Source organism: Lactuca serriola, chromosome 7, assembly GCF_051521515.1.
Source record: "Lactuca serriola cultivar US96UC23 chromosome 7, Lser_US96UC23_V15, whole genome shotgun sequence".
Classification (NCBI taxonomy): Eukaryota; Viridiplantae; Streptophyta; class Magnoliopsida; order Asterales; family Asteraceae; genus Lactuca; species Lactuca serriola.
The window spans coordinates 42,249,342-42,272,258 of NC_136414.1; the positions used below are offsets into that span (position 1 = coordinate 42,249,342).

Sequence of the window (22,917 nt, forward strand, 5' to 3'; positions counted from 1 at the left end):
GCCAGAAGGGGATGTTACAAATGGTATCAGAGTTGGGGCACAGGTCAATGTGTTCGATGAGGACGTCGAAACCTATAATGGGGGTGAAGGCGGGCAGGTAAGATGCACGTGATCCCACATCAGCTGGGAAGGAGAACTAAGCATTCCTTAAAAGGGTGTGTATACCTTCTCTATCACAACATGTTTTAAAGTCATGAGGGCAGCAGATCCCACAAGAACTCTACAGTTAAGTGTGCCCGAGCGAGAGCAATTGAGGGATGTGTGACCCCATGGAAAGTTTTCAAGTCGGGAGCCCAACGGACAATATTATGATACGTTCCAAAGGGGGATATCAAAGTTGGGGCACAGGTCGATGTATTCGACGGGGACGTTGAACCATATAATAGGGGGTGAAGGCGGGTTACACTTGATCCCACATCGGCTTGAAAGGAGAACAAAACTTTTCCTGATAAGGGGTGTGGATACCTTCCTTGTCACAATGTGTCTTACAGCCGTGAGGGAAGCAGATCCCATAAGAACTCTTCCGTTGAGTGTGCCCGAGTGAGAGCAATCCAGGCTTGGGTGACCCCCTAGGAAGTTTTCGTGTATGGAGCCCAAAATGGCAAATATTGTGATATGTTCCAGAGGGGGATGTTACAAATGGTATCAGAGACTAGGGGCACGTGTCAATGTGTTCGACGGGGACATCAAAGCCTATAATGGGGTTGAAGGTGGGTTGCACCAAATCTCATATACGCTTGGAAGGATAACGAAACATTTCCTTATAAGGGGTGTGGATGCCTTCCTTGACAAAATGCGTTTTAAAGCCGTTAATGCAGTAGATCCCATAAGAACTCTGCAGTTAAGCATGTCCGGGCGAGAGCAATCCAAGGATGGGTGATCCCCTGGGATGTTTTCGTGTCGGGAGCCCAAAGAGGACAATATTTTGATACGTGCCAGAGGGGGATGTTACACAAAGATCACCTAACTTCTGAATTCTTGAAGAACAATCGTGAAACCGTAACCAAGCTGAAAATCCAAATCACCTCCCATGATACCTTACCAATTCCTTGAGTTCTTATGCTGACGACTAAAAACCATAACCCTTTCCCTGAACTGACGGATCTTCACCCCAAATTCCATTCTCAAAGAATCAAAGAATTCTAACCATCTACAACCCATGTGGATACAAAACTCCCTTGACACTTCCAATGTCCAAACAAATCATACAGCTGAGATCACCATCTTCCTGCTACCTCTCCATTCCTAGCAACGGTAGTTCTTGAACCCCAAAGTTCTTCTACAGGCAACCGCCGATCATACCATAACAAATAATAAAACCACCAAACCCTGACTTCACTACAGGACTAACCTACTAACCCTGACCCAAGACCCTTCAAATAATACCCATGGATTGATCCCGACAAAGACCCGAATCAACCACTGAACACATTGAAACTCGCTCAACAAGATACGACCCTCTAAAGATTCATTGAAGACTCCCAGAATGCAGAATGGCATATAACAATCCTTGATAACCCAGACAATAGAAGAGAACTAACCCGAAATATAACTTACCCAAACCCAAGCAAAATTCCAATGCAATACAAATCCTGGATAACAACCTAGAAGAAAACATAAGATATCATACCCGCAAAAGCATTTGAAGGAATCTTAACTTCCTCCTCCCGACCATCCCGATAACATGGTGCAAAATTCACCTCTAATCCCAAATGACAAGAACTAACAATATGATCATTCTTCTTGAAGGATTCTAGAGATCCACAAGCTTTGGGCTCCAGACGAGCCCCCAACTGCCCTAATACAACCTCGGCCTAAATGGCCCCGAGATGACCATTCAAGAGCTCCAAAATCTCTTCCTTCCTTCCTTCCTTGACAGAATCAAAGATCACTAAGGGCCATTCCAAAATGTCACAAGTAATCTCCAATGGGATGAACTCCCGCATTCGCGCATCGATCAGCTCAGTACCTGCGCCTAATCCGGAACCAGAACCTAAACCCCATTCCTAAGTGCTCAACACCAAACTGAAAACAACATGCAAAAGATCTGAATATACACAAGAATTATCATCCCACAGGCTTTCTAGATTCTCCAAGACTCTCCCCAATTCGAGTATGGATCCGACGCTTTCAATAGTACGGGCCTAATACTACCTTCCATACCTATCCATACTTTCTTCAAGAATCCTCTCAAATCCTCTAAGTCACCTTCTCAAATCAATCCATTCCTAACTTTGAGGGGGAGAATGTTGGGGTGCAAATTTATTCATGGAATGACTTTGCAATGGTTTGACTCTTGTAGACCCACTTGTACATGGGTTTTATGGCTTGTGACATGAGAGATAGAGACCGGGAGAGAAAGAGAGAGAGAGAGAGAGAGAGAGAGAGAGAGAGAGAGAGATGTTAGCACCTCTATATATAGTGGGTTGCATACCACTTGTAGAGTGTGCTTGAGAGATGTAGTTCATAGCGACTAGTGAATGGGATATTTATGGATTTCTAGATCTAGTTCCTTTTTTTGTACTCATTCCTATGATTGAATGCATCTTTTAGCACCGAACTCACTGTGTTCTTTGTGTTCTTTAAATTCTGCATGCCAAATCAAACTCTCATAATCCACTACAAGCTCCCGAAATCTGAACGATTCTCCCCCACTTGGATTTGTCGAAGCTCTCCTAACCTACAAAATTTGATGGATTCCCAACCCATATTACCTCCTTAAAACTCACATCATCGACGACATGATCTTACCAATACTAGCATTCCATTACTAGCCAATCCCGACGATCGCACAAACTATTGAAATCCAGATGAATACTCCCCGAAATCTTAGCAAGTTTGATGACCCCAATCGCTTCCCATGATACAACACCAAATCCTTAAATCCTTTATGCTGGTGACAGAGACCATAACCCTTGCTCTGAACTGGTGAATCTTCACTCCAACTTCCCATCCTTAGAAGGATCTCTGAATTCTAACCATCTTCCACCCTTGCGATTATACAATTCCCCTGTCACTTCCATTGACCAAACAAACTCTTGAGGTTGCCACCTTTATCTTTTTTCTACCTCTCCTTCCTTAGCAACAATATAGGTTTTACCCAAAGCTCCTGCCAAAGATGATTGCCGATCCTACCAGAATAAGAGTTGTCACATCTGAACTTTGACTTCCTTGAAGAACTAACCGGCCGATCGGACCATAGACCTTCCAATGATACCCCCAAATTCATCCATCAAAGAACCGTAACAACAACCAAAAAAATAGAACTCCGCTCAGCAAGATACAACCCGCTAATGACTCTTGGCATGCAAAATAGCATATAACAATTCTTGATGATAGAACCCAGGCAATAACAGAGAACTAAACAAAAGATAATTCTTACCCATACCTAAACAAGATCCCAAGGCAATAAATATTGATAATAATCAAGAATAAAACAAAAGACAACATACCCGTAATAACACCTAATGGAAGCCTGGCCTTCCCTCACTGGCACTGCAATGATCGGCTCCTCGCGGATGGGGCTTCAGCCCTACCCTCACGACCGACAACGATGATTGTCGATCCTACCTGAATAAGAGTTATCACATTTGAACTTTGAATTCTTTGAAGAACTAACTGGCTGATCCGAACATAGACCTTCCAATGATATCCCCAAATTGATCCATCAAAGAACCGTAACAACAACCAAAAAAACTGAATTCTGATCCGCAAGATACAACCCACTAATGACTCTTAACATGCAAAATGGCATATAACAATTCTTGATGATATAACCTAGGCAATAACAGAGAACTAAACCAAAGATAATTCTTACCCATACCTAAACAAGATCCCAAGGCAAAATAAATACTGATAATAATCAAGAAGAAACCAAAAGACAACCTACCCACAATAGCATCTGATGGAAGCCTGGCGTCCCTTGACTGGCATTGCAATGATTGGGTCCTCTCTTATAGGGCTCTTGCCCTACCCTTATGAATGACAACGATCCTCAAAGTATCTGGAGCAGGTGCATTCACTGCTCCACCCCTCAACACCAGAGAGTCGACCTTCTTATGGCCCACTTTCTTGCAGTGAAAACACATCGGAGACGAACCATGGGGGAAATCCCTATTAAAATGACCCATATGACCACAACTAAAACATCCTCGACCTGCCTCCCGACATCCTCCCTTATGGGTCCTCCCACAACTAGAAGAATGGCCCCTACCCTAATGGCATCTCGAACATGAATCTAGAGTCTTGGGCCTCTTCACCGGGCCCACTGATCTCTGAGTCTGCTCTGGCTTCCTCTTCCTTAGGTGCTCGAAATCAATCTCACACTCTCAGGCTCTAGCAATCATATCATTCAGGGTTTTGAACCCAGATAAACTCACAAACTCCCTGATTTCATATCTCAACATGTCATGATATCTCACTTTCTTTATCTCATCGTCAATACAGAAACATAAGCATAAATAGAACTTACATTCATTATCACTAGTGATTTATATCTCCTTAATCTCTCAGTGTAATGTAACTTCATATCGACACCTGTGATATAAATAAACTGAGTGGGTCAGGTTGGGAAACTTGGTGCGTACATAGGGTTTTCAACCCACAATAATATAATTATTATGTTTAAACAATCAAGCAATCAACCCAATTACCCATCCCCATTATCTTCTTTATTCTTACGGATCTACCCTAAGAATCAACTATCTCTCGTTCATTCATTCCTAAGGATCATCCTAAGTAATTTGCATGAAGTCCATCGTTCCCATGGTCTACACAACGGGCACTAAGTCTGCATAGTCGCCAGGGTTTAGGCATCAAGTCTGCATGATCACCAAGGTTTAGGCATCAAGTCTGCATGGTCACCAAGGTTTAGGCATCAAGTCTGCATGATCACCAAGTTTTAGGCATTAAGTCTGCATGATCACCAAAGTTTAGAGTACACCAGGTGAGCACATCGTTCACAACACTTACAGGTTGCGAGCCTGCTAGTGTTCCACTGGACTTTCTAGAATAGTCTGTGGTTGTCATCCATACTCTGCTGAATGACGGGGCCATCGTTTGGTAAAAGGCTTCTCGCATCGTCCACCCCTCACCCTCACCTCGTGGTCTATAACACCTCTCAACTCATCATCCAACTCATATTTCATCTAGCCATGTTTTACCCAACATATTATGTAGATATAAATACATATACAGTTTAAATCATATAAAACTTGTATAAAATTGTTCATCCAGCATAGATAGCAATTATACAGATAATATGCACACATAGCACGTAGTTTATATAAAATACTTCATATCTATGTGTAAGATGAAAGGGGCCATGCACTCACTTGATAAGGTGGTGACTCGGTACTTGGAAAGCGCTTCATTTACTTTAAAATAATTTGTTTTGACAAAACCTAGTATTATTACCACTAGATTTTAGTCTAATATTTACCGTGACTAATTATTAGTCTTATTATTGTTATTATTATATAAGCGTTTAAACAATACTTTCCAACCACTATGTACAGACAGGGGCCATACATAAAACACCAGAGGGCAAGACCATTTTGGCATATAGCACATTTGAAATCCAACAACCCTATGCGACCCTTTAAACCAGATTCCCCGTACCGTGAGTAGTTAAAAAGATATTATAACGACACTTATATAAGTCATAATAATAGCTCAAATATTTATTATAAGTTCATAATAACAATACTAATTTTAAATATAAACTATATTTAAAATAGGGTAAGCATAACTTACTTACAATGGGATTTTAGCTAGGAGTAGGGCTCTGCAGGGGCAGAACTTCGTTGCTCAATCTTTCTAAGAAAGATTCTTGCAGCGCTTCATCGCTCACCTTACTATACTAAAACTACAGAAAGAGAAGTCGAATCACGAGGGACCGAAATGCTTGGGGGGATAAGAAGAGAAAGACTCTTGAATCAAGAGAATGATGCAAGAAATATAAGAGCTAGAGGCTCTTATTTATACTAATTGAATTTTCAAAAACTACCCTCCATAATTACTTAATGACCTTATAGTTATATAAACAACTAAACACCCCTTTATATTACCATTTTAAATAGATTTAACGATATTTGTACTAAGCGAATGTCGAAAAAACTCAACATTAGTCTTATAATGACCGCATCTCCGATACCTTTCTAATGATATATACATATGTATATATATATATATATATATATATATATATATATATATATATATATATATATATATGTGTGTGTGTGTGTGTGTGTGTGTGTGTACGTATATATGATTTATACTTTATTTTAATACGTAAATATGCTATTATAATTTGTAACTCGTTCATACGAACTCCATTTTTGACGTTATTTATATCCATGCATAGGTGGAGACGTACTCTACAACTTTCGTTTAGACTCCGTCGGCTAATTTTGACTTTATTTTTAAAGTTATATTTTTAACAGGCCGGGACAAGATTGGTCCGTTAAAATCTCATAACTTCTTCATCCGATGTCCATTTTCGTCTGTCTTTTTATCGTTACACTACTAATAACGAGATCTTCGATTCTCGTTTAGGTTGTGTCGGCTAAAAACCGCTCGATGTAATACTCGAACTTCGGGCTGTACACCACTAAGCTGAAACTTCGAAAAATCATAACTTCCTCATACGAAGTCAGATTTGGGCGTTCTTTTTATGGACGTTCTCAAGTTAACATATTCTATGACTTTCATTTAGGTTACTAAGGCTAAAAGTCGCTCTATCGTAAATGCACTATTTACGTCTTCCTGGTGCCGTGCCGGTTCCGTCGCGAAACTTCGACGGGTCATAACTTTTTCGTTATAACTCGGATTTCGGCGCTCTTTATATGTACGGAACCCTTGAGACATATTCTACAAATTGGTTAAGATTATTTATTCTAAATAATATTTTGTCGAAAAGTCATTTTTGACCCCTATTATCTCTAAATTGACTAGCCCGGATCTACAGGCGTTACATTAGTGGATATGGATAACGCTTTCTGGACAAGTTTATGCCCTAAGGGGTCGAAGGTCAGATTTGCCTCCTATCATCTAAATGACAGAGCCCAATATTGGTGGGAGGAGGTAGACTTCACTTTGGGAGGCGAAGCCTTGGAGACGATGACTTGGCATGAGTTTGTGACCTGATTTAGGGCCGAATTTTCACTAGCTATTGAGGTGCAGCAGTTGGGGAGGGAGTTTCAGGACCTTCGCCAGATGACTGGGACTCTGAAGAGATCACAACCAAGTTTCAGGAGGGAGGTTTATTGGTTCCGCTGTATGTTGTGGACGAGGAGTTGAAGAATGTGAGATATCATAACATGTTGAGAGATGACATTAGGGATTTTGTGTGTTTATCAAGGTGAAAGAACTTGAATGATATGACTGGTAGAACCCAAGAGCTGAGATTGATTTGGAGCACCTCGTGAATAGGAAGCAAGAACAGACACATATTTCAGTGGGCCTGATGAAGATGCCCAAGACTCATAATTCACGTTCGAGAGGACATCAAGGTCGGGGCCATTGTGCCAAATGTGGGAGGACCTATGAGGGAGGATCTCAGGAGGCAGGTCGAGGATGTTTTAGTTGTGGTTAGATGGGTAATTTTAGTAGGGATTGCCTCGTGGGTCATTTCTGATGTGTTTTCACTGCATCCAGGTGGGCCACAAGAAGGTCGACTGTCCGATGTTGAGGGGGGAGCAATGAGTGCACCTGCTCCGGTTACTTTGAGGATTACTGACGGTCGTGAAAGTAGGGCAGGAGCCCTAGCAACGAGGAGTTGAGCTTTACAGTGGCGGTCATGGGAGGCCAGGGTTTCATCAGATGCTTTTGCGGGTATGTTATCTTTGCTTTCTTTTTTATTATTATTAGTATTTATATTGCCTTGGAATCTTTATTAGTATGGGTAAGCCTTATCTTTGGATTAGTTCTCTATTATTGCCTAGTTTATATCATCAAGAAGTGTTATATGATATTTTTGCATGTCAAGAGTTATTAGTGGGTCGTATCTTGCCGAGCGGGATTCAGTTTGTTCAGTTGTTGTCATGGTTCTTTGATGGGGTCAATTCAGGGGTATCGTTTGGAAGTTATATGGTCTGACTAGCTGGATTAGTTCTTCAATGAAGTCAGAGTTCAACCATGTTAGCATTTGTTATGGTAGGATCGACAGTCCTCTATGGAAGGACCTTTGGGTCCGATCACTACCGTTACTATAGAAGAAGAGGTAGCAAGAAGATGGTGATGACAGTCGCACGAGTTTGTTTGGTCATTGGAAATGTGAGGGGGAAATTTCATAACTGTAAGGGTTGAAAGATGGTTAGGATGCAGTGATCTTTCTGAGGATGGGAAGTTGGAGTGAATATTTTCCTGTTCAGAGGAAGGATTTTAGTATTGTCACCAACATAAAGGACTTAAGGATTTGGTGTTGTATCTTGTGCAGCGATTGGGGTTATCAGACTTGCTGAGGTTTTGGGTGGTTTTCATAAGGATTTCAAGTGTAGTGTAATCATTGAGATTGGCTAGTAATGGAGCACTGGCATTTATAAGCTCAGGTTGTCGATAGTTGAAATTGCAAGGATGCGAGATGGATAGGAGATCCATCAAATCTTGTGGATTGGAAGGGTGAAGTCGAACCCAAGAGGGGGAGAATAGTTGGTCTAAAGGGTTGCACAAGGAAAGATATTCGGGTTTCTTTACACGTTCGTTATGATACATGGCAGGCATGTGGATGGATCCAGGTCAAGGGTGGTTCTAGGACCTCTCTACCTGTTCTTTTTTATTAAGGCTTGGGGTTTGAAGCATGACCCAAACACCTGATTGGGATATAGTCGGATGCATGTTAGACTCATGATAATTTTGGTCCGTATTCCAGAGGTGTGGTAAGACCATGGGCGATGACCATGGCAGAATGGAAGTGTTGTAAAACTACGAGGTAGCCATAGCATTCACCAGTATATTAGGCAACTGTGGAACTATTGTAAGTCTGCAATAGGATTGTAATATTCTCCAGTTTAAGGTAGACCATCGTTAAGGTGGTCTTGAGTATAAATGAGGATTAGCTCGTGCCTTGGGAAAGGCGAGCAATATTGTCGGAGAGCATCTCTCTGTTATGGGAGGAAGACCATTGAGGTCCAAGGTGAGGTTGGGCCTGTGTAGCTCTTAATTGGGTGAGACTTTTAGGCATGGAATTTTTGTTGGTATAGACTGGGTGAGACTCATGGGCGAGGCCTGTATGTTTAGGGTAGTGCAGGTGGGACCTGGTAGGGACCAATTGGGTCAATTGGATCATGGTCTTAGTGGGAGGATTATATGGTCAATGAGTGGCATGGAGTGATGAATAGGCTAGGGTAGCCTTATCAGTTGAACTCTCAGGAACCTGGTGGCTGGATCAGGTGCGAGACTGGCAGTCTCAGCGGTGGTTTGGGGATTTTTATATCCCGGTTTACTGAATGGTTGTCGTGAATCGGAAGATTTCGGGTGAAATGCAAATGTAATTCCTTTGATCTCAGGTTATGAGTTATATAATAAGTTGGATTTGGTTGAGACTCACGTTGGGAATCGTTAGTGTATATATGCAAGATCCTTATTTCAAAAAATTATGGATTAAGGAATATGTTTGCCAGGGACATCAGTTGAAGGGTTCAGGGTCAAAAGAATGTTCTTAGTTATGATGGTAGAATGTTTTCAGTTGAAGGGTGCTTTGGAATGGTTCTACCTGTATGTAGGTCAGGCAAGTTATGGGGCTTCAAAAGTTATAGCATTAACATATTGGTTCGACAGTTAAAGAATTAGTGTCTTGTTCAGCACTAGAAGGTTTTGTTCGGAACGTAGTTTCTAGGAGGGTAGTAAGGAGTGAGTTCGAGGATGAAGTCTAACTTAAATGGGGGAGAGTTGTAACGCCTTGTTCCGAATCATTTCCTCATTCGGGGTTGTGGCCCAAAGAACGACTATCATAAGGTTTAGGGTCATTGAAAAAGAGGGACTTCGAACCATTGGAGGTCGGGTTATGTTTTAGAGCCAAGGGTTATATCTGTAAAGTGTCAGTTTGAGCTTTTTATGAATTTTGGATTTTAGTTCGGGAAGTTTTAAGGCAAAGTTGAGTTGATAGAACCATAGAGCTTCTCGTTACCTTTCCATGGATATAAGGATCGATAGAAACAGACTTAGCACGAAGAAGTTATGGCATTCGGAAGTTGGTAGGGTTTAAGGCTAACCCTAGTATGCGGGGCGTACATAAGGAGTACGTTGAGTGTAATAGGGAGAAGGATTGCGAGCATCAACAGGAGGACGTTGGGCGTACTAAGAGTATGTAGGGTGTACTCCAGTTTCTTGCAAACCCTAATTTAGGGTCTTGGACCCTATTTAAGCTCCTTAACTCAACATCAAACCCTATCATCCTCAGCCTACATCCCTTTAAACCCTCGATTCAAAAGCCTAAGAGCTCGTGGTGATTTTTGAGCTTGAAAAGTGATTTGTGGGTGTTTTGTGTTGAAGAGGAATAAGATGAGTACTTGGAGGAGTGGCTTGAGCTTGTAGATATAAGATTACTTTCTCATTTGCAAGTTTTTTAAGGTAAAAAGCTCATACCTTGTTGATCATTTTTGTTGGATCTACTTTTTGGTGTTTCTTTGGCATTTTTGAGTCCTTTGAAGTAAAGATGAGCTTTTGATCTACTCCAGAAGTAATGGATGATAGATCTAAGCTTCACAAGGTCCCTTGTTCATAAAAATGCAAACTTTATGGAATATTTTGGTTTATGCAAGTATTAAGACCCTTATTAAGCTTCTTTTTAAGTGTTGAGTCCCATTAAGGCATGTAAGAGAGTAAAGTTGGCAACATTATTGTTTAACACCTTGCCTAGGGATCAAATCTATGTTTTGGACATCTTGGCTTAACCCATTAAGAGATTTTGTGAGATTGTGGCACTCTAAAGAGTACGTTGTGCGTACAGGTGTACACTCATCGTAATGAGGTTGGGATGCTTTGGCATTTTTAACCTTGTACTTCGAGGGTGAGTACGTGGGGCGTACCATTCTAGTACACGGGGGGTACTCCATAAAATGTAAATTTTTGGGCCTTTTAAGGTTTGGGCCTTGTTGGGCCATTGGACTTCTGACTTTGGGCCATGGTTAGTCTGTGGGCTTTCTTGGTATCGGTCCCATGATAGTTTTTGGGCCAAGTAAGAAAAGGGCAAAATGGTCTTTTACCCTTTAGGAAGTTGGTTTATGGAGTGGGCCTCAGATTTTGGATTATCGGGATATTTATTGATTAAGATTGTATTTATTGTTAGTTGATGCGAGGTTATCCGGTTCAGCGACTCGAGCAGTTATTTGATTATCAGCGGATTGACGTGAGTCTCCTTACTGTACTCATAGGTCGAAGGCACCAATGTCGTCCCACTAGGTTATGTTATATTAGATATCTTTATGACTCTTGCATGGTATGTTGGGCTAGGCCCAAATGTATGATTGGCTAGGCCCATTGTTGTCAGGCTAGGCCCATTAGTATGTCAGGCTAGGCCCATGGACTAGGAAGTGCTAGGCCCATTATATGTTATGTAGGTGCTAACTGTCTTTGTGACTTTTGCACTGGTATGATCGGGCTAGGCCCATTTTGGTTGGTTAGGCCCAATATGCGGGTTGGGCCCAATGCGAGGGCTAGGTCCAATGGTATGTATGGTATGCGGTATTTTGGGGAACTTACTAAGCTTTGTGCTTACGGTTTTTATGTTTATGGTTTCAGGTACTTTCGGTTCAAAAGGGAAGGGCTCGGCGTGATCGCAACGTGTCCACCCATGTTTTCGCACGATGATGATTTTGGGATTGTACTTCGACAACTTATTTCTTATAAAGTACTTTTGAATATTTAGAAAAAGGATATTGAATGTTTGACTTAAAGATAGTTAATGTTTTGGTTGAATTAAAAATGAAAATTTTACCTCGTAATTTTTGGGTTGTTACAGATTTCCTTCATCACATAGTTCTATGGTAGCTTTCTTCCCCTTCCCGTTCCCATTGATATTGGATACATTTTTTTGGCTTGTGTTATTTGCTGTACAGACAATTGATTTTGTTGTTTAAGTCTACTATTCGGAACATAACATTACATAACACACATAGTACAACATGACAGTAGACAAACACGACCTTGTTCTACGTTTGGTTGTGACCGAAGTTAATGAGATAGAATGTAATTTTTATTGTTAAAGGTGGGACAGAAACGACGTTGTTCTACTTCCACTACATTCGAGTTTTTGGTTCCACTTTGTATGATGAAATTTGAATCCTCAATGAAAAAGCTTTCCATCAAATGAAGGAAAACACTCTCCTTAGGATATAATTAATTCATTACTATGTAAGAAAGTGGTCTTTTACTTTATTACCCTTGTTTTATAATCTCATGTGACTTTGTTTTTTTTTTTTTCGTGATGTTAAACCTACAAATAAATAAAACGAATATGGTGTTTTATTATTATTATTTTCTTAAATAGATGATTTTTTTAACATGCTTATATTGTAACTTAAGTGATAAATATGTGGATTTTTTATGCTAACAAGTCCTTATGTATGTTTGCCTTGTGGACAATGGAAATGGAAATAGGATGTTTTATTATCTTATTTTATTTTTTCATTTCTTCCTATCCTTTTGTGTAATAAATAAATAATAGAATGTGTGGTTGTTGAACGAATTCGAGTTTTTCTTTTGATGGAGTGACATGTTTATTAAAATTTCGTAGAGTTCAAATGGATTTTTTATAACTCAATCCAAAACACAAAGTAAACCTTAACTTTTCTTTTTTGAACTGTAACACCATAAAATTCGAGAAAATTTAAAAATTTTTAAATCATTTGAAACCATTCAATTATTACAATTTGTTTTCAAATTAATTTATACATCGGAGTTCCCAGAAATCATAATTGTCAATCGAGGAAGTGTACGGTCACGCCTGCACCTACCCGCGTCCATCCGCTGAACCTGAAACAATAAACTGAAACTGTAATCCGGAAAGCTTAGTGAGTTACCCCCAAACTACCCATACACATACAACAATGAATAGCATACTATGGGTCTAGTCAACCATCGGGTTGGAATACCCCTGGCCCTCAACCATTGGGTTGGAATGCCAACATACTGTAACACATATACAAATAATCAGCATGTATTGGCTCCACGATTTTACAGACTGGATTACCCCTGGGCCCACAGTGTAAGTCTGGATTGCCTTCCGGGACCACATCTCACATCTGGATTGCCATCGATCCCACAATATGAGTCTCCTTCAGCTCGTATCTGGAATGCTCCCAAGACCATAGTACCAGTCTCCCTTAGCTCGTATCTGGAATACTCCTGGGTTTGTTGGTTACCGCACGAAGCAATTTCAGCTTAACCCAACCCACATAATATGTCGACATATAACACAACTAATACGTATACAGATAATCACATCATACTACAGGTAGTCCTACAGATCTACCTAACTGGCATGGCAACTAGCATGCAGACAGTCAGACCAACCATAGGTCACTAAGCATAACCGCATCCAATCTACCAGGATACCGATCTAACAGATCGTACTAGCATATAACCACCCTATCTACCAGGATGTCGAGCTAACATATCACAATAGTAACTGTCTCAAATAACAAATCAAAGGGCCGGACTTGGTGCCTTAGACCCTTGAGTATAGTGAGGATAACTCACCTTGCAATGCCAGACGGAACCACAAAATCACGCTCCTGAAACACTGCCCCAAACTCCAACACTTATTACGATTAATGATCCAATTCATAAATATCCACTTACCAATTACTCTCAAAAGTCAAACTGGTCAACCCTTGGTTCGAGGTCAAAGTCAACTGTCAAGGTCAACAGTCCATGTTGACCTCAACTCGTCGAGTACCCTTAGCTACTCGCCGAGTTCCTCGCCGAGTCACCATGCCACTCGCCGAGTCCAAGGCAATCTTCATCAGACTCGCCGAGTTTTTCATCCTACCCGTCGAGTTCATGACCATATTCATATGACTCGCCGTATCTACCATGCGACTCGCCGAGTCCCTTCAGTCCTTCATCCATACATATGCTTTTTAAGCCATGCCAAGGCTCCATACTACAGATCCAAGCTCCCAAGGCATGCTTATCACGTAAAGTTGCAAACTTTATGTGCATGTAAGGCTCTAATGACTCAAAATGCCAAAACCAAGCTTGAAATGGGGTTTTACACTTAAGGAGGGGTTCATGCTTGCCAAAGCTGATAGCTTTATGGACTTATAAATCAAAGAGAGTTCAGATCTAAAGTTACAACTTTAGATCTAAGCTCTTACCAAAGAATAGCTTCATAAACAAGCCAAGAAGCCCTAACTTCATCAAAAGAGACCAAGAAAAGAATGAGGCCAAGATCATGAATTGATACCTCAAATGAAGCTAGTTGAGATAGACTTCAGACCCACAAACATTCTTGCCTACAACTTGTTGATCTTCAAGCTTCTTGCATTAAGGTCTTCTTTCCAAGCTTGAAATTTACACTAACATGGAGCACACACACGAATTAGGGTTCCTGGACTCTCAAGAGGCTGCAAAGGAACTAAAGGGGGCTAATGATCCCTTAAATATGGTGCCAAACCCCGGAAATTATGGTTTCACCCTCCAACTCCAACTCGTCGAGTCACTCTTTCGACTCGACAAGTTGGTCAATTAAACACGTGGCCCAAACCCGCTGCTACTCGACGAGTCAGGCAACCAATTCGTCGAGTATATCTTGAATTCATGAGAATTCATAATCATAAATTGGTATTCAAGAATCAGGGCGTTACATGAACGACGGATGCATTAAAACTAGCAAGAAGCTAGAGAAAAAAAGTACAAGCATTACGAAAAACAAGCATTAAAAGGTGAATTACACCAATCAAACCAACTAATAAAATCGAAAGGAGGTCTATTTTGATTGGTGTAATTCACCTTTCGATAATATTTAATTTATTAACTCATAAATATATGTCAATTGGTTGGTTATTTCATTGGTTATAATATAAGTACCTCTTTATGGTTATAACAAAGTTTAAGAGATTACATTATTTTTAAAAACTAGATCATTATATTATTATGTAACGATGTAAATTTTCAAACAAAAAATTTCATTTAAAAAGACAATTATCTCTTTTCCAAAATCACAAAAAATCCCACAACATTAAGTTAACAAAACACATGTCCCAAAACTGTTTATAACACAAATCCAAAATCCTCCAAAAACATATCTCCAACTCGGGTGTGTGTACAATCAAGCCAGTGCCTTCCCATGATCGTGAGAGGTACCTGAAGCACATAACACATCACACGGTAAGCACGAAGCTTAGTGAGCTCCCTAAAATACCACACACATCACATTAGCCACTTGAGGCTAACTCAATACGACCCTTCGGTCAATGTGTCTTAGTGGAGACCCTCTGGTCCTAACTCAATAAGCTCATAATAATAATAATACTTAGCATAAATCACAAAGACATAATGCAGAATATCACAATACACAAGTAAGCACATAAGATACCTCGGTCACACAAAGATACCACTCATGGCAAGTATAATGAGAAGACTCACCTTGTAAGAATCGGATAACCTCGAACTCAAATCACCGGTCTAGCCTTCGCCTAACACATACGATAATTATCCCTAATTAATAATGGCTCTCAAAGAAGCTAGACTAACCCTTCTACAAGCTCTCAGAAGGGTAAAAGACCATTTTACCCCTCCGTGGTCTTAATAGTCTTCAAATTGACCAAACCCTAAAAGTCAAAGTCAGAGCGTACGCCGCACGTACCAGACCTCTACGTTGGGCGTACTCCAACGCCATGCATGCATCGGGGACTCCCGACCCTACGCCGTGCATACTGGGATTACGCTCAATGTACGTCCCAATCTTGCTCTTCCTACTCGTTTGGTTTTAATCCGTTAAGACCTTAGCTCATATCATAGATTTGGACTCCCTAAAGGCTCTTACTCCATAAACTTTGTGACTTTAATCCTTTGCATGGTTTATAAAGTCACAAGCACCTAAAACTCCCATTCTCTTATCTCAAAATGCTCATATCTCATGCATGGGTTGATTTATACGTCCAAGTCTTGATTTTCATGAAACTATATCACCAAAGACACTCAAAAGGAGACGATCATAGTCTTTGGAGCTCAATATCTCATAAAGCATCCAACTTTGGGACCAAAACCCTAAAATGATCTAACATGATGCACAAAACAAAAGAGTGAGAAAGCTTTGAGATTTATACCTCAAAATGAAGCTCCATGCTCAGGTAATCTCAGATCCGAAGCCTGAAATCCCACTCCTTCTTCTTCAAGGCTCCTTCTTCACTCTAAAGAAACACAAGATCACTCAAAAGCTCAAAAATAGGCATACAAGCTCCATGGACGAGTATTTAGGGGTTGAGAGGGTTGTTTGTCTGGGGATGATGGCGAGGAATGAGGCCATCATATCCTTTATATAGGACACACCTCAAATTAGGGTTTTCACTATGGGCCTAGTACGCCCAACGTACTAGGTGGCCTCCGTGTTAAAAACACGCATATGAGTACGCTGAGTGTACACTCGCGTACGCCCCGCTTACCATGTATACCAAGAGTAAAATAAGGTTTATTTTGTTTTAACTTGCTTGTTGATTTGAACGAAGCATTTTCCCAAAGGATCTGAAATTGTTCATCATATTTTTATTTGGTTTTGAATTTTAGAATAGTTTTTTTTCTATAATTTGGAATTTCATGAATTCTAGTGTACATATTTTAATATTCTGTATCACAACCTCACTACCCAATGTGAGGCTAAAATAAGTAAAATAACAAAATTTAGAGTTCCCAATAGGTGTTAATGACACAAGTGGCTTTGCAAGATGTTTATGAAGAAATCACTTAAATATTTTGAACCATCAAAGATGTAAATTGCAATAACCACTCATAACTCAAAGTTATTTAAATTATAGTTTGTTGAAAAAAGAAACATTTTTTATGTGTATATATATATATACAGATGTATTTCAATTAGACCCCAACCATTATATGGGCCACTGGTGGTGGCCTAATTTGTCCATCCTTATGAATCGAGATTTGGTATATGGCCTAATTTTACACCGACCCTTGTCTTTTACCACTAAACTTTATATTCATACTAATAAATTAAAATCTTTTTGTCACATATCATATTCTAATGCATTTTGACATATGTAATTTTGTAGTTAATTCTTAGAAATTAATTTCCAGTTGTCATTTTATTGTAATTTTCGAATTTTTTAATTAACTTTTCTACTTTTTAGGTTATAGAAAACAATTAATGTGTCATTAATATATTTTCTTATTTTTTCAAATTTTAATATGTTTCCTTCAATATATACTATAATTTAAAATTTGCATATTTATTTCAAAGTTCATTGTCATTTTAGGCAAAATGATCTATATTGAAAAAGTAATCAATTTTTTTTTTCTTTTTATTAATAAACTAAAAAAAAGATTATATGGCTAAATAATAATTATTTTTCTGTAGTTTGTTTTAATAGTAGTATAAGTTGAATTATTTATTAATCCATCATTTTGTTTGTATATATGTTGAAAATTACTATAAAAAATAGTTAATATTTATACTTTGATATTTAACGTTTTCTTTAAACAAATACTGAATATATATATATATATATATATATATATATATATATATATATATATGTTCATATTTTTTTAATCACCCATGTAATACATGGTCTCCCACCTTTTAACTTTATATAAAAAAATGCAATACACTATACGGTATATCTTTTTCTTGTTATCCCATCCAAACTCGACGAATCGGTCATAGTCGTATTTCATAGTTAAAACGGCGTCGACGTCCGCCGCAGAGCCGTCATCGACAATGAAGGAATATTGAAATTGGCTGGAAATGCCTGACGAACTGATGGCTAATATACTTCAAAGTTTGGGTACTAAAGAGATACTCAAGAGCGCATGGAACTTATGCAGAACTTGGCGGAAAATTTGCAAGGATCTAGCGATGTGGAAGGTCATTATGTGCAAAAGTGTTGGGAAAATTAGGGTTTGCGGTGGAGATCTGGATACCAGCTTGGATCGTGATATCACTTTCCAAACTGATATTTCTACCCTATGCCTGGGTTACAAGAAATTCAGCCTAAGATAATCCAAGCGGACACCTACGTTTCTAGGCACAGAAAACGTAAGCTATTATGCTAAAAGGTTCTGTGAATGTGTGATGAAAAACGAGAGCTAAAAAACGTCCGTCTTCTGGAAAGAAAGAGTTGTTTATTTACTAAACACGATTAGGGTTTCATTAGGGTTGGGCCGTCATTACTTGCTTAGGAAGCAAGTAATATTAATCCGGATTAGGGTTACCAAAAACTAACGAGTTTCGTTAGTTTTACCATAACGAGTTTCATTAGCGGGATCCCAGCCAGGTGCTCTGCCCCTTGGACCCCGCTAGGGGCGCTGCCCCTAGACCCCGCAATAGGGGCGCTGCACCTTTGGAAACCCTGGACCAGGGGGCACTACCCCCGGACCCCCGACTAGTCGTCGAACCGGCTTCGGACTCGATCTTATACATGCATGCACTCCGCACAAACCCGTACATGTATTAGAGTACAAATCATGAAACCCCTTAGCTCACATGTTAGTTCCAGTTACTTAAAATGACATGGTGACACTAAAATCACCAACAAAAAGTCACTTAATGCTCATGATAAGAATTACTATCTCGAAAGGCCGACTAAGAAGGCAGTCGATCTCAGCTGTGGGGAATTGATCGATATCAATATCTCAGGTTGGAAACGACGATCTCCTTGAATACATATTTCTACGGTAGCTTTCTTCCACTTTTCCATCGATATTCAATTTCATACTCATTCTGCACGCATACACATCACCAATTATCCCCTCTTTACTGAAATTTTGCTTCTTTTCTGTGACTCCAATGGTGAATTGTGAACAGATCAAGTATGCTGAAATGTCTTTGCCTTACGTACTTATGCGGCAAGGGCAGTTGGTTGACTCGGGCAGCCAAAAGGTTTCCACAGTTGGAGGAACTCCACCTTTCTTTGGGTTGCATGAGGGCAGAAGACATTGAAGTTATTGGACGGAATTGCCCTCGGCTGAAATCCTTCACAGTGAACAAAGTATTTGATTGGTCACAGAATGACGAAGATGCCCTTGCCATTGCAAACTACATGCCCGAGTTATGCCATCTGGATCTTTGTGGTAGTGATGTGACAAACGATGGACTCGAGGGCATCCTTATTGGCTGCCCTCACCTTGAATCTCTAGACCTTCGTATATGTTGTAATCTTAATCTCGAGTGCAATTTGGGAAAATTGTTTACGCAAGGGATCAAAGATTTTATGATGTGAAAGAACATCTTGATCTCCAAAGGCTGACTAACTCATTGATCACATTGTGCTATCCTATGTTTGTTCCTCTTCCTAAAAATGCTATTCATTTTCATACTCATTTTGCATTTTGTAGATTTTTCACTCTGTTTGGCTAGCTGCTGCTACACATTATTAGGCTGTTAAGGCTATGAGACCAAAATGTTTATGATAATTTAAGATTAGATAACATTGAGAGTGTACTTGTCGTTATTCGGGTTTTGTATCACTTATCACAAAGTTCTAATGTCTATCGAATATTAGGTGTTAAGTTGTAATGCCTTAATAAATGTTGTTTATGTTTGTTGGAATGTAGTTTATTTGGTTTCTTTCCATAGTTTTAACATATTGAAAATATGTTGCTTTTGTGTGGCTCAAATGGTGACTTATGAACAACAGCTCAAATGAGCTGTTTCCATGTACTGGAAAGTACGTTGCTATTTATTTATTTATTTTTTTATTGAAATAGGTAGGTTAATTTCTGACTTAACCTGTGGCTGTTAAGCTTGGAAAAGACATGTACACGTTCAGTGTAGATAAAGCTTGAAGGTTAGCTTACCTTGTCCAAATCATGTGAGACCAAATATGTCCAAATCATATGATCGAAAAATAACAATTTAAAGAAACATAATTTGGAAAAGTAGGCTTTAAGGGTGTTAATTTTTTAAACAAACTTAAAAAAACATATTTTCATTTGATTTTAATTTCAGGGTGTTGGTAAAAAAAATTGTTCATTTGATGATTTAGTATAAACCAACTCTTTTTGTTATCTAAAATTTTTGTTATATGTATACATTAGATTAAGATATCCTTAAAATAATATGATGTTTAACAAATCAGTGCTCATATACGTAATCTAATACCGCTTTGGGATGTTGTCACATTTGGGCTACAATTAAATTGCCGAATCACAAAGTATGGCATAGAGAAATCACTCAAGATATAAATGTGATGCAAAACAAGATTTGTCGTCGTCATAATCGGGGAATATATATGGTAAACAGGGTTAATGTTTTTCATTCCTTAGGTGACCCCTGTTTGTTTTGTTTGTTTGTTTGTTTTTTTAATTCTATTCCTTCGAACTAAACATGCCCCATATGGCCATATGTGTAATTTCTTACGTTACACAACCAATAAAAAGTGTTGCTATTCTCGTAAAAAAATAGATGTCGTATTTCCAATAATTCGTTGCCTAAATTGAAAGAAATCAGAAGTTGATTTGTTTTTTTCAGTAAAAAAAGTAAATTCCATAAATAAAAAATTAGACAAAAGTAGGTTGTTATTTTATAACAATGTAAATTGAGTAACTAAGATCATGCACAGCGGTGAAAGCCTTTCAATATTTGCAAGACTATCCCATATCAAAAATGGCCCCACCTACCATATAAAGTTAATTATTATGCTATATTATTTATTAAATAAATATAAATTATAGAGTAATATATTATTATGTTACAAGTTGATAACATAGAGGGTCCACTTACCATTTGAAAGGCTTTCAATATTTGCAAGACTAATACATATGTGGACATGCCATGTCAATTGAAAGTGGTTTGCAATTTCATTTGCAAGACCGACGTAGATGCTCTAAGGATAGCTAGACCTGCAAGTTTTTTATCTGAGAGGACTGTATATGTAGAACACACAAAAGTCCAGGGACAATATTTATGATTCAGTCTTCTCCAATTAAAAAAACAGTTTTTGCCTTTTTGGTAATAGAAACGACGATTAATTGGGAAGATCAAAATTCAAAAGAAACAGCCAAAGTCATCATATTCATAGTTGAAACTTGAAAATGGCGACCTCCGCTTCAGAGTCGTCTTCGGCAACGACGGAATTTCGAAATTGGCTTGAGATACCTGACGAACTGATGAGAATTATATTTCGAAGATTGGAAGCTGCAGAAATACTCAACAGCGCAATGAAAGTATGTACATCTTGGCAGAGGATTTGCAAAGATCCAGCGATGTGGAAGGTGATTGTTATGCACAAATCGTTTGATAATTGGGATAAAAATTACGATCACAATACCTTGATTAAGCAGGCCGTCGATCTCAGCTGTGGGGAATTAATCGATATCAGTATCAAGGGGTTTTGCACCGATGATCTCCTTCATCACATAGTTCTATGGTAGCTTTCTTCCCCTTCTCATTGCTATTCAATACGTTATTTTGTCTTGTGTTATTTGTTGTCTAGACAATTGATTTTGAACACACATATGAGACAGAACGTAATTTTCTTGTCAAAGGTGGGACAGACATTTGATCTTGAACTCTTAGCTAGCTACAAAAGACATAAATGCCCTCCTAATCATCATTATCAAAAATAGCTTTAGAAACCTTATTGAGTCCCATCCTGTCCAATCCCCCAAATATCGAACATAATGTGTAAAGGGGTATGATTGACTTTCTTAGTATTTAATATGTTGTTTTATGAATATTTGGTTTGAGTAGTTTTAATTAATTACTGAAATTTTGTTTCTTTTCTGTGGCTCCAGCTCAAGTAAGCTGAACCGTGTTTGCCTTTGGAACTGTTATCATATGACGGGCAGTGGGTTGAGTCGGGCAGTCAAAGGGGCACCCCAATTGGAGAACCTTCGACTTTTTAACACCCCAATAAATGCAAAAGACATAGAAGCTATTGGACGGAATTGCCCTCAACTCAAGTCCTTCATGATGGCCAAACGGTTCACCAATGGGTCCGGAGGGTTATTCTTAAAATGTGACGATCATGCCCTTGCTATTGCAAATAACATGCCTGAGTTGCGCCATTTAGTACTGATTGATGGCGAGATGACAAATGATGGACTCGAGGCCATTCTTATTGGTTGCCCTCACCTTCTATCCCTTGATGTTACTATGTCTCAAATCCTTGTTCTTAATGGGAATTTAGGAAAACTTTGCATGGAAAGGATCAAAGATTTTAAGCACCACTTAATATAAAAATGCAGGTTTCATTTGTTAAAACACCAATATACCTCTGTTATATGTATGTATATGTGTGTGCCTACACGTGGTGTGAATTACACAAAGGTCATGTGTGCAAAATATATGGGATAAGAAATTATTTTTTGTATGACAAGACTCCTATATGGCGTTTTCTTATTATTATATTCCTAATTAGATTAGATGATTTTTTTTTAACATGGTAATATTATAACTTTAGGTGATAAATGTGTGGATTATTTATGCTAACAAGTCCCTATGTATGTTTACCTTATGGAAACTGGAAATAAAAGGTTTTGTTTTTTTTTTTTTTTCATTTCTTCCTATCCTTTGTGTGATAAATAAAAACAAAATGTGTGGTTGTTGCATGTAACATCCATAAAATCATGCCAAGTTTAAACTTTTTAAAACATCTCAAAACCAATGATTATTACAAAACTTGTTTTCAAAATAGTATAATGTCAGAGTATCCCAAGAGTATCCCAAAATCAAATCATAAAATCATTAAATATGAGGAGTTGTACGACCATGTCTTTGCCTTCCCGCGATCATCA

At 38.8% G+C, this 22,917-nt stretch overlaps 1 protein-coding gene across 1 annotated transcript; it reads left to right on the top strand.

Annotated features, from left to right (window-relative positions):
• Nucleotides 1-20,991: 20,991 nt before the first annotated feature.
• Nucleotides 20,992-22,493, top strand: LOC145062302 (putative F-box/LRR-repeat protein 23). Its single transcript, XM_079009921.1, has 2 exons — nucleotides 20,992-21,548; nucleotides 21,916-22,493. Exons 1-2 carry the CDS (start codon nucleotides 21,214-21,216, stop codon nucleotides 22,358-22,360), a joined length of 780 nt encoding a protein of 259 aa, XP_078866047.1. The 5' UTR covers nucleotides 20,992-21,213; the 3' UTR covers nucleotides 22,361-22,493.
• The last annotated feature ends 424 nt before the right edge of the window (nucleotides 22,494-22,917 follow it).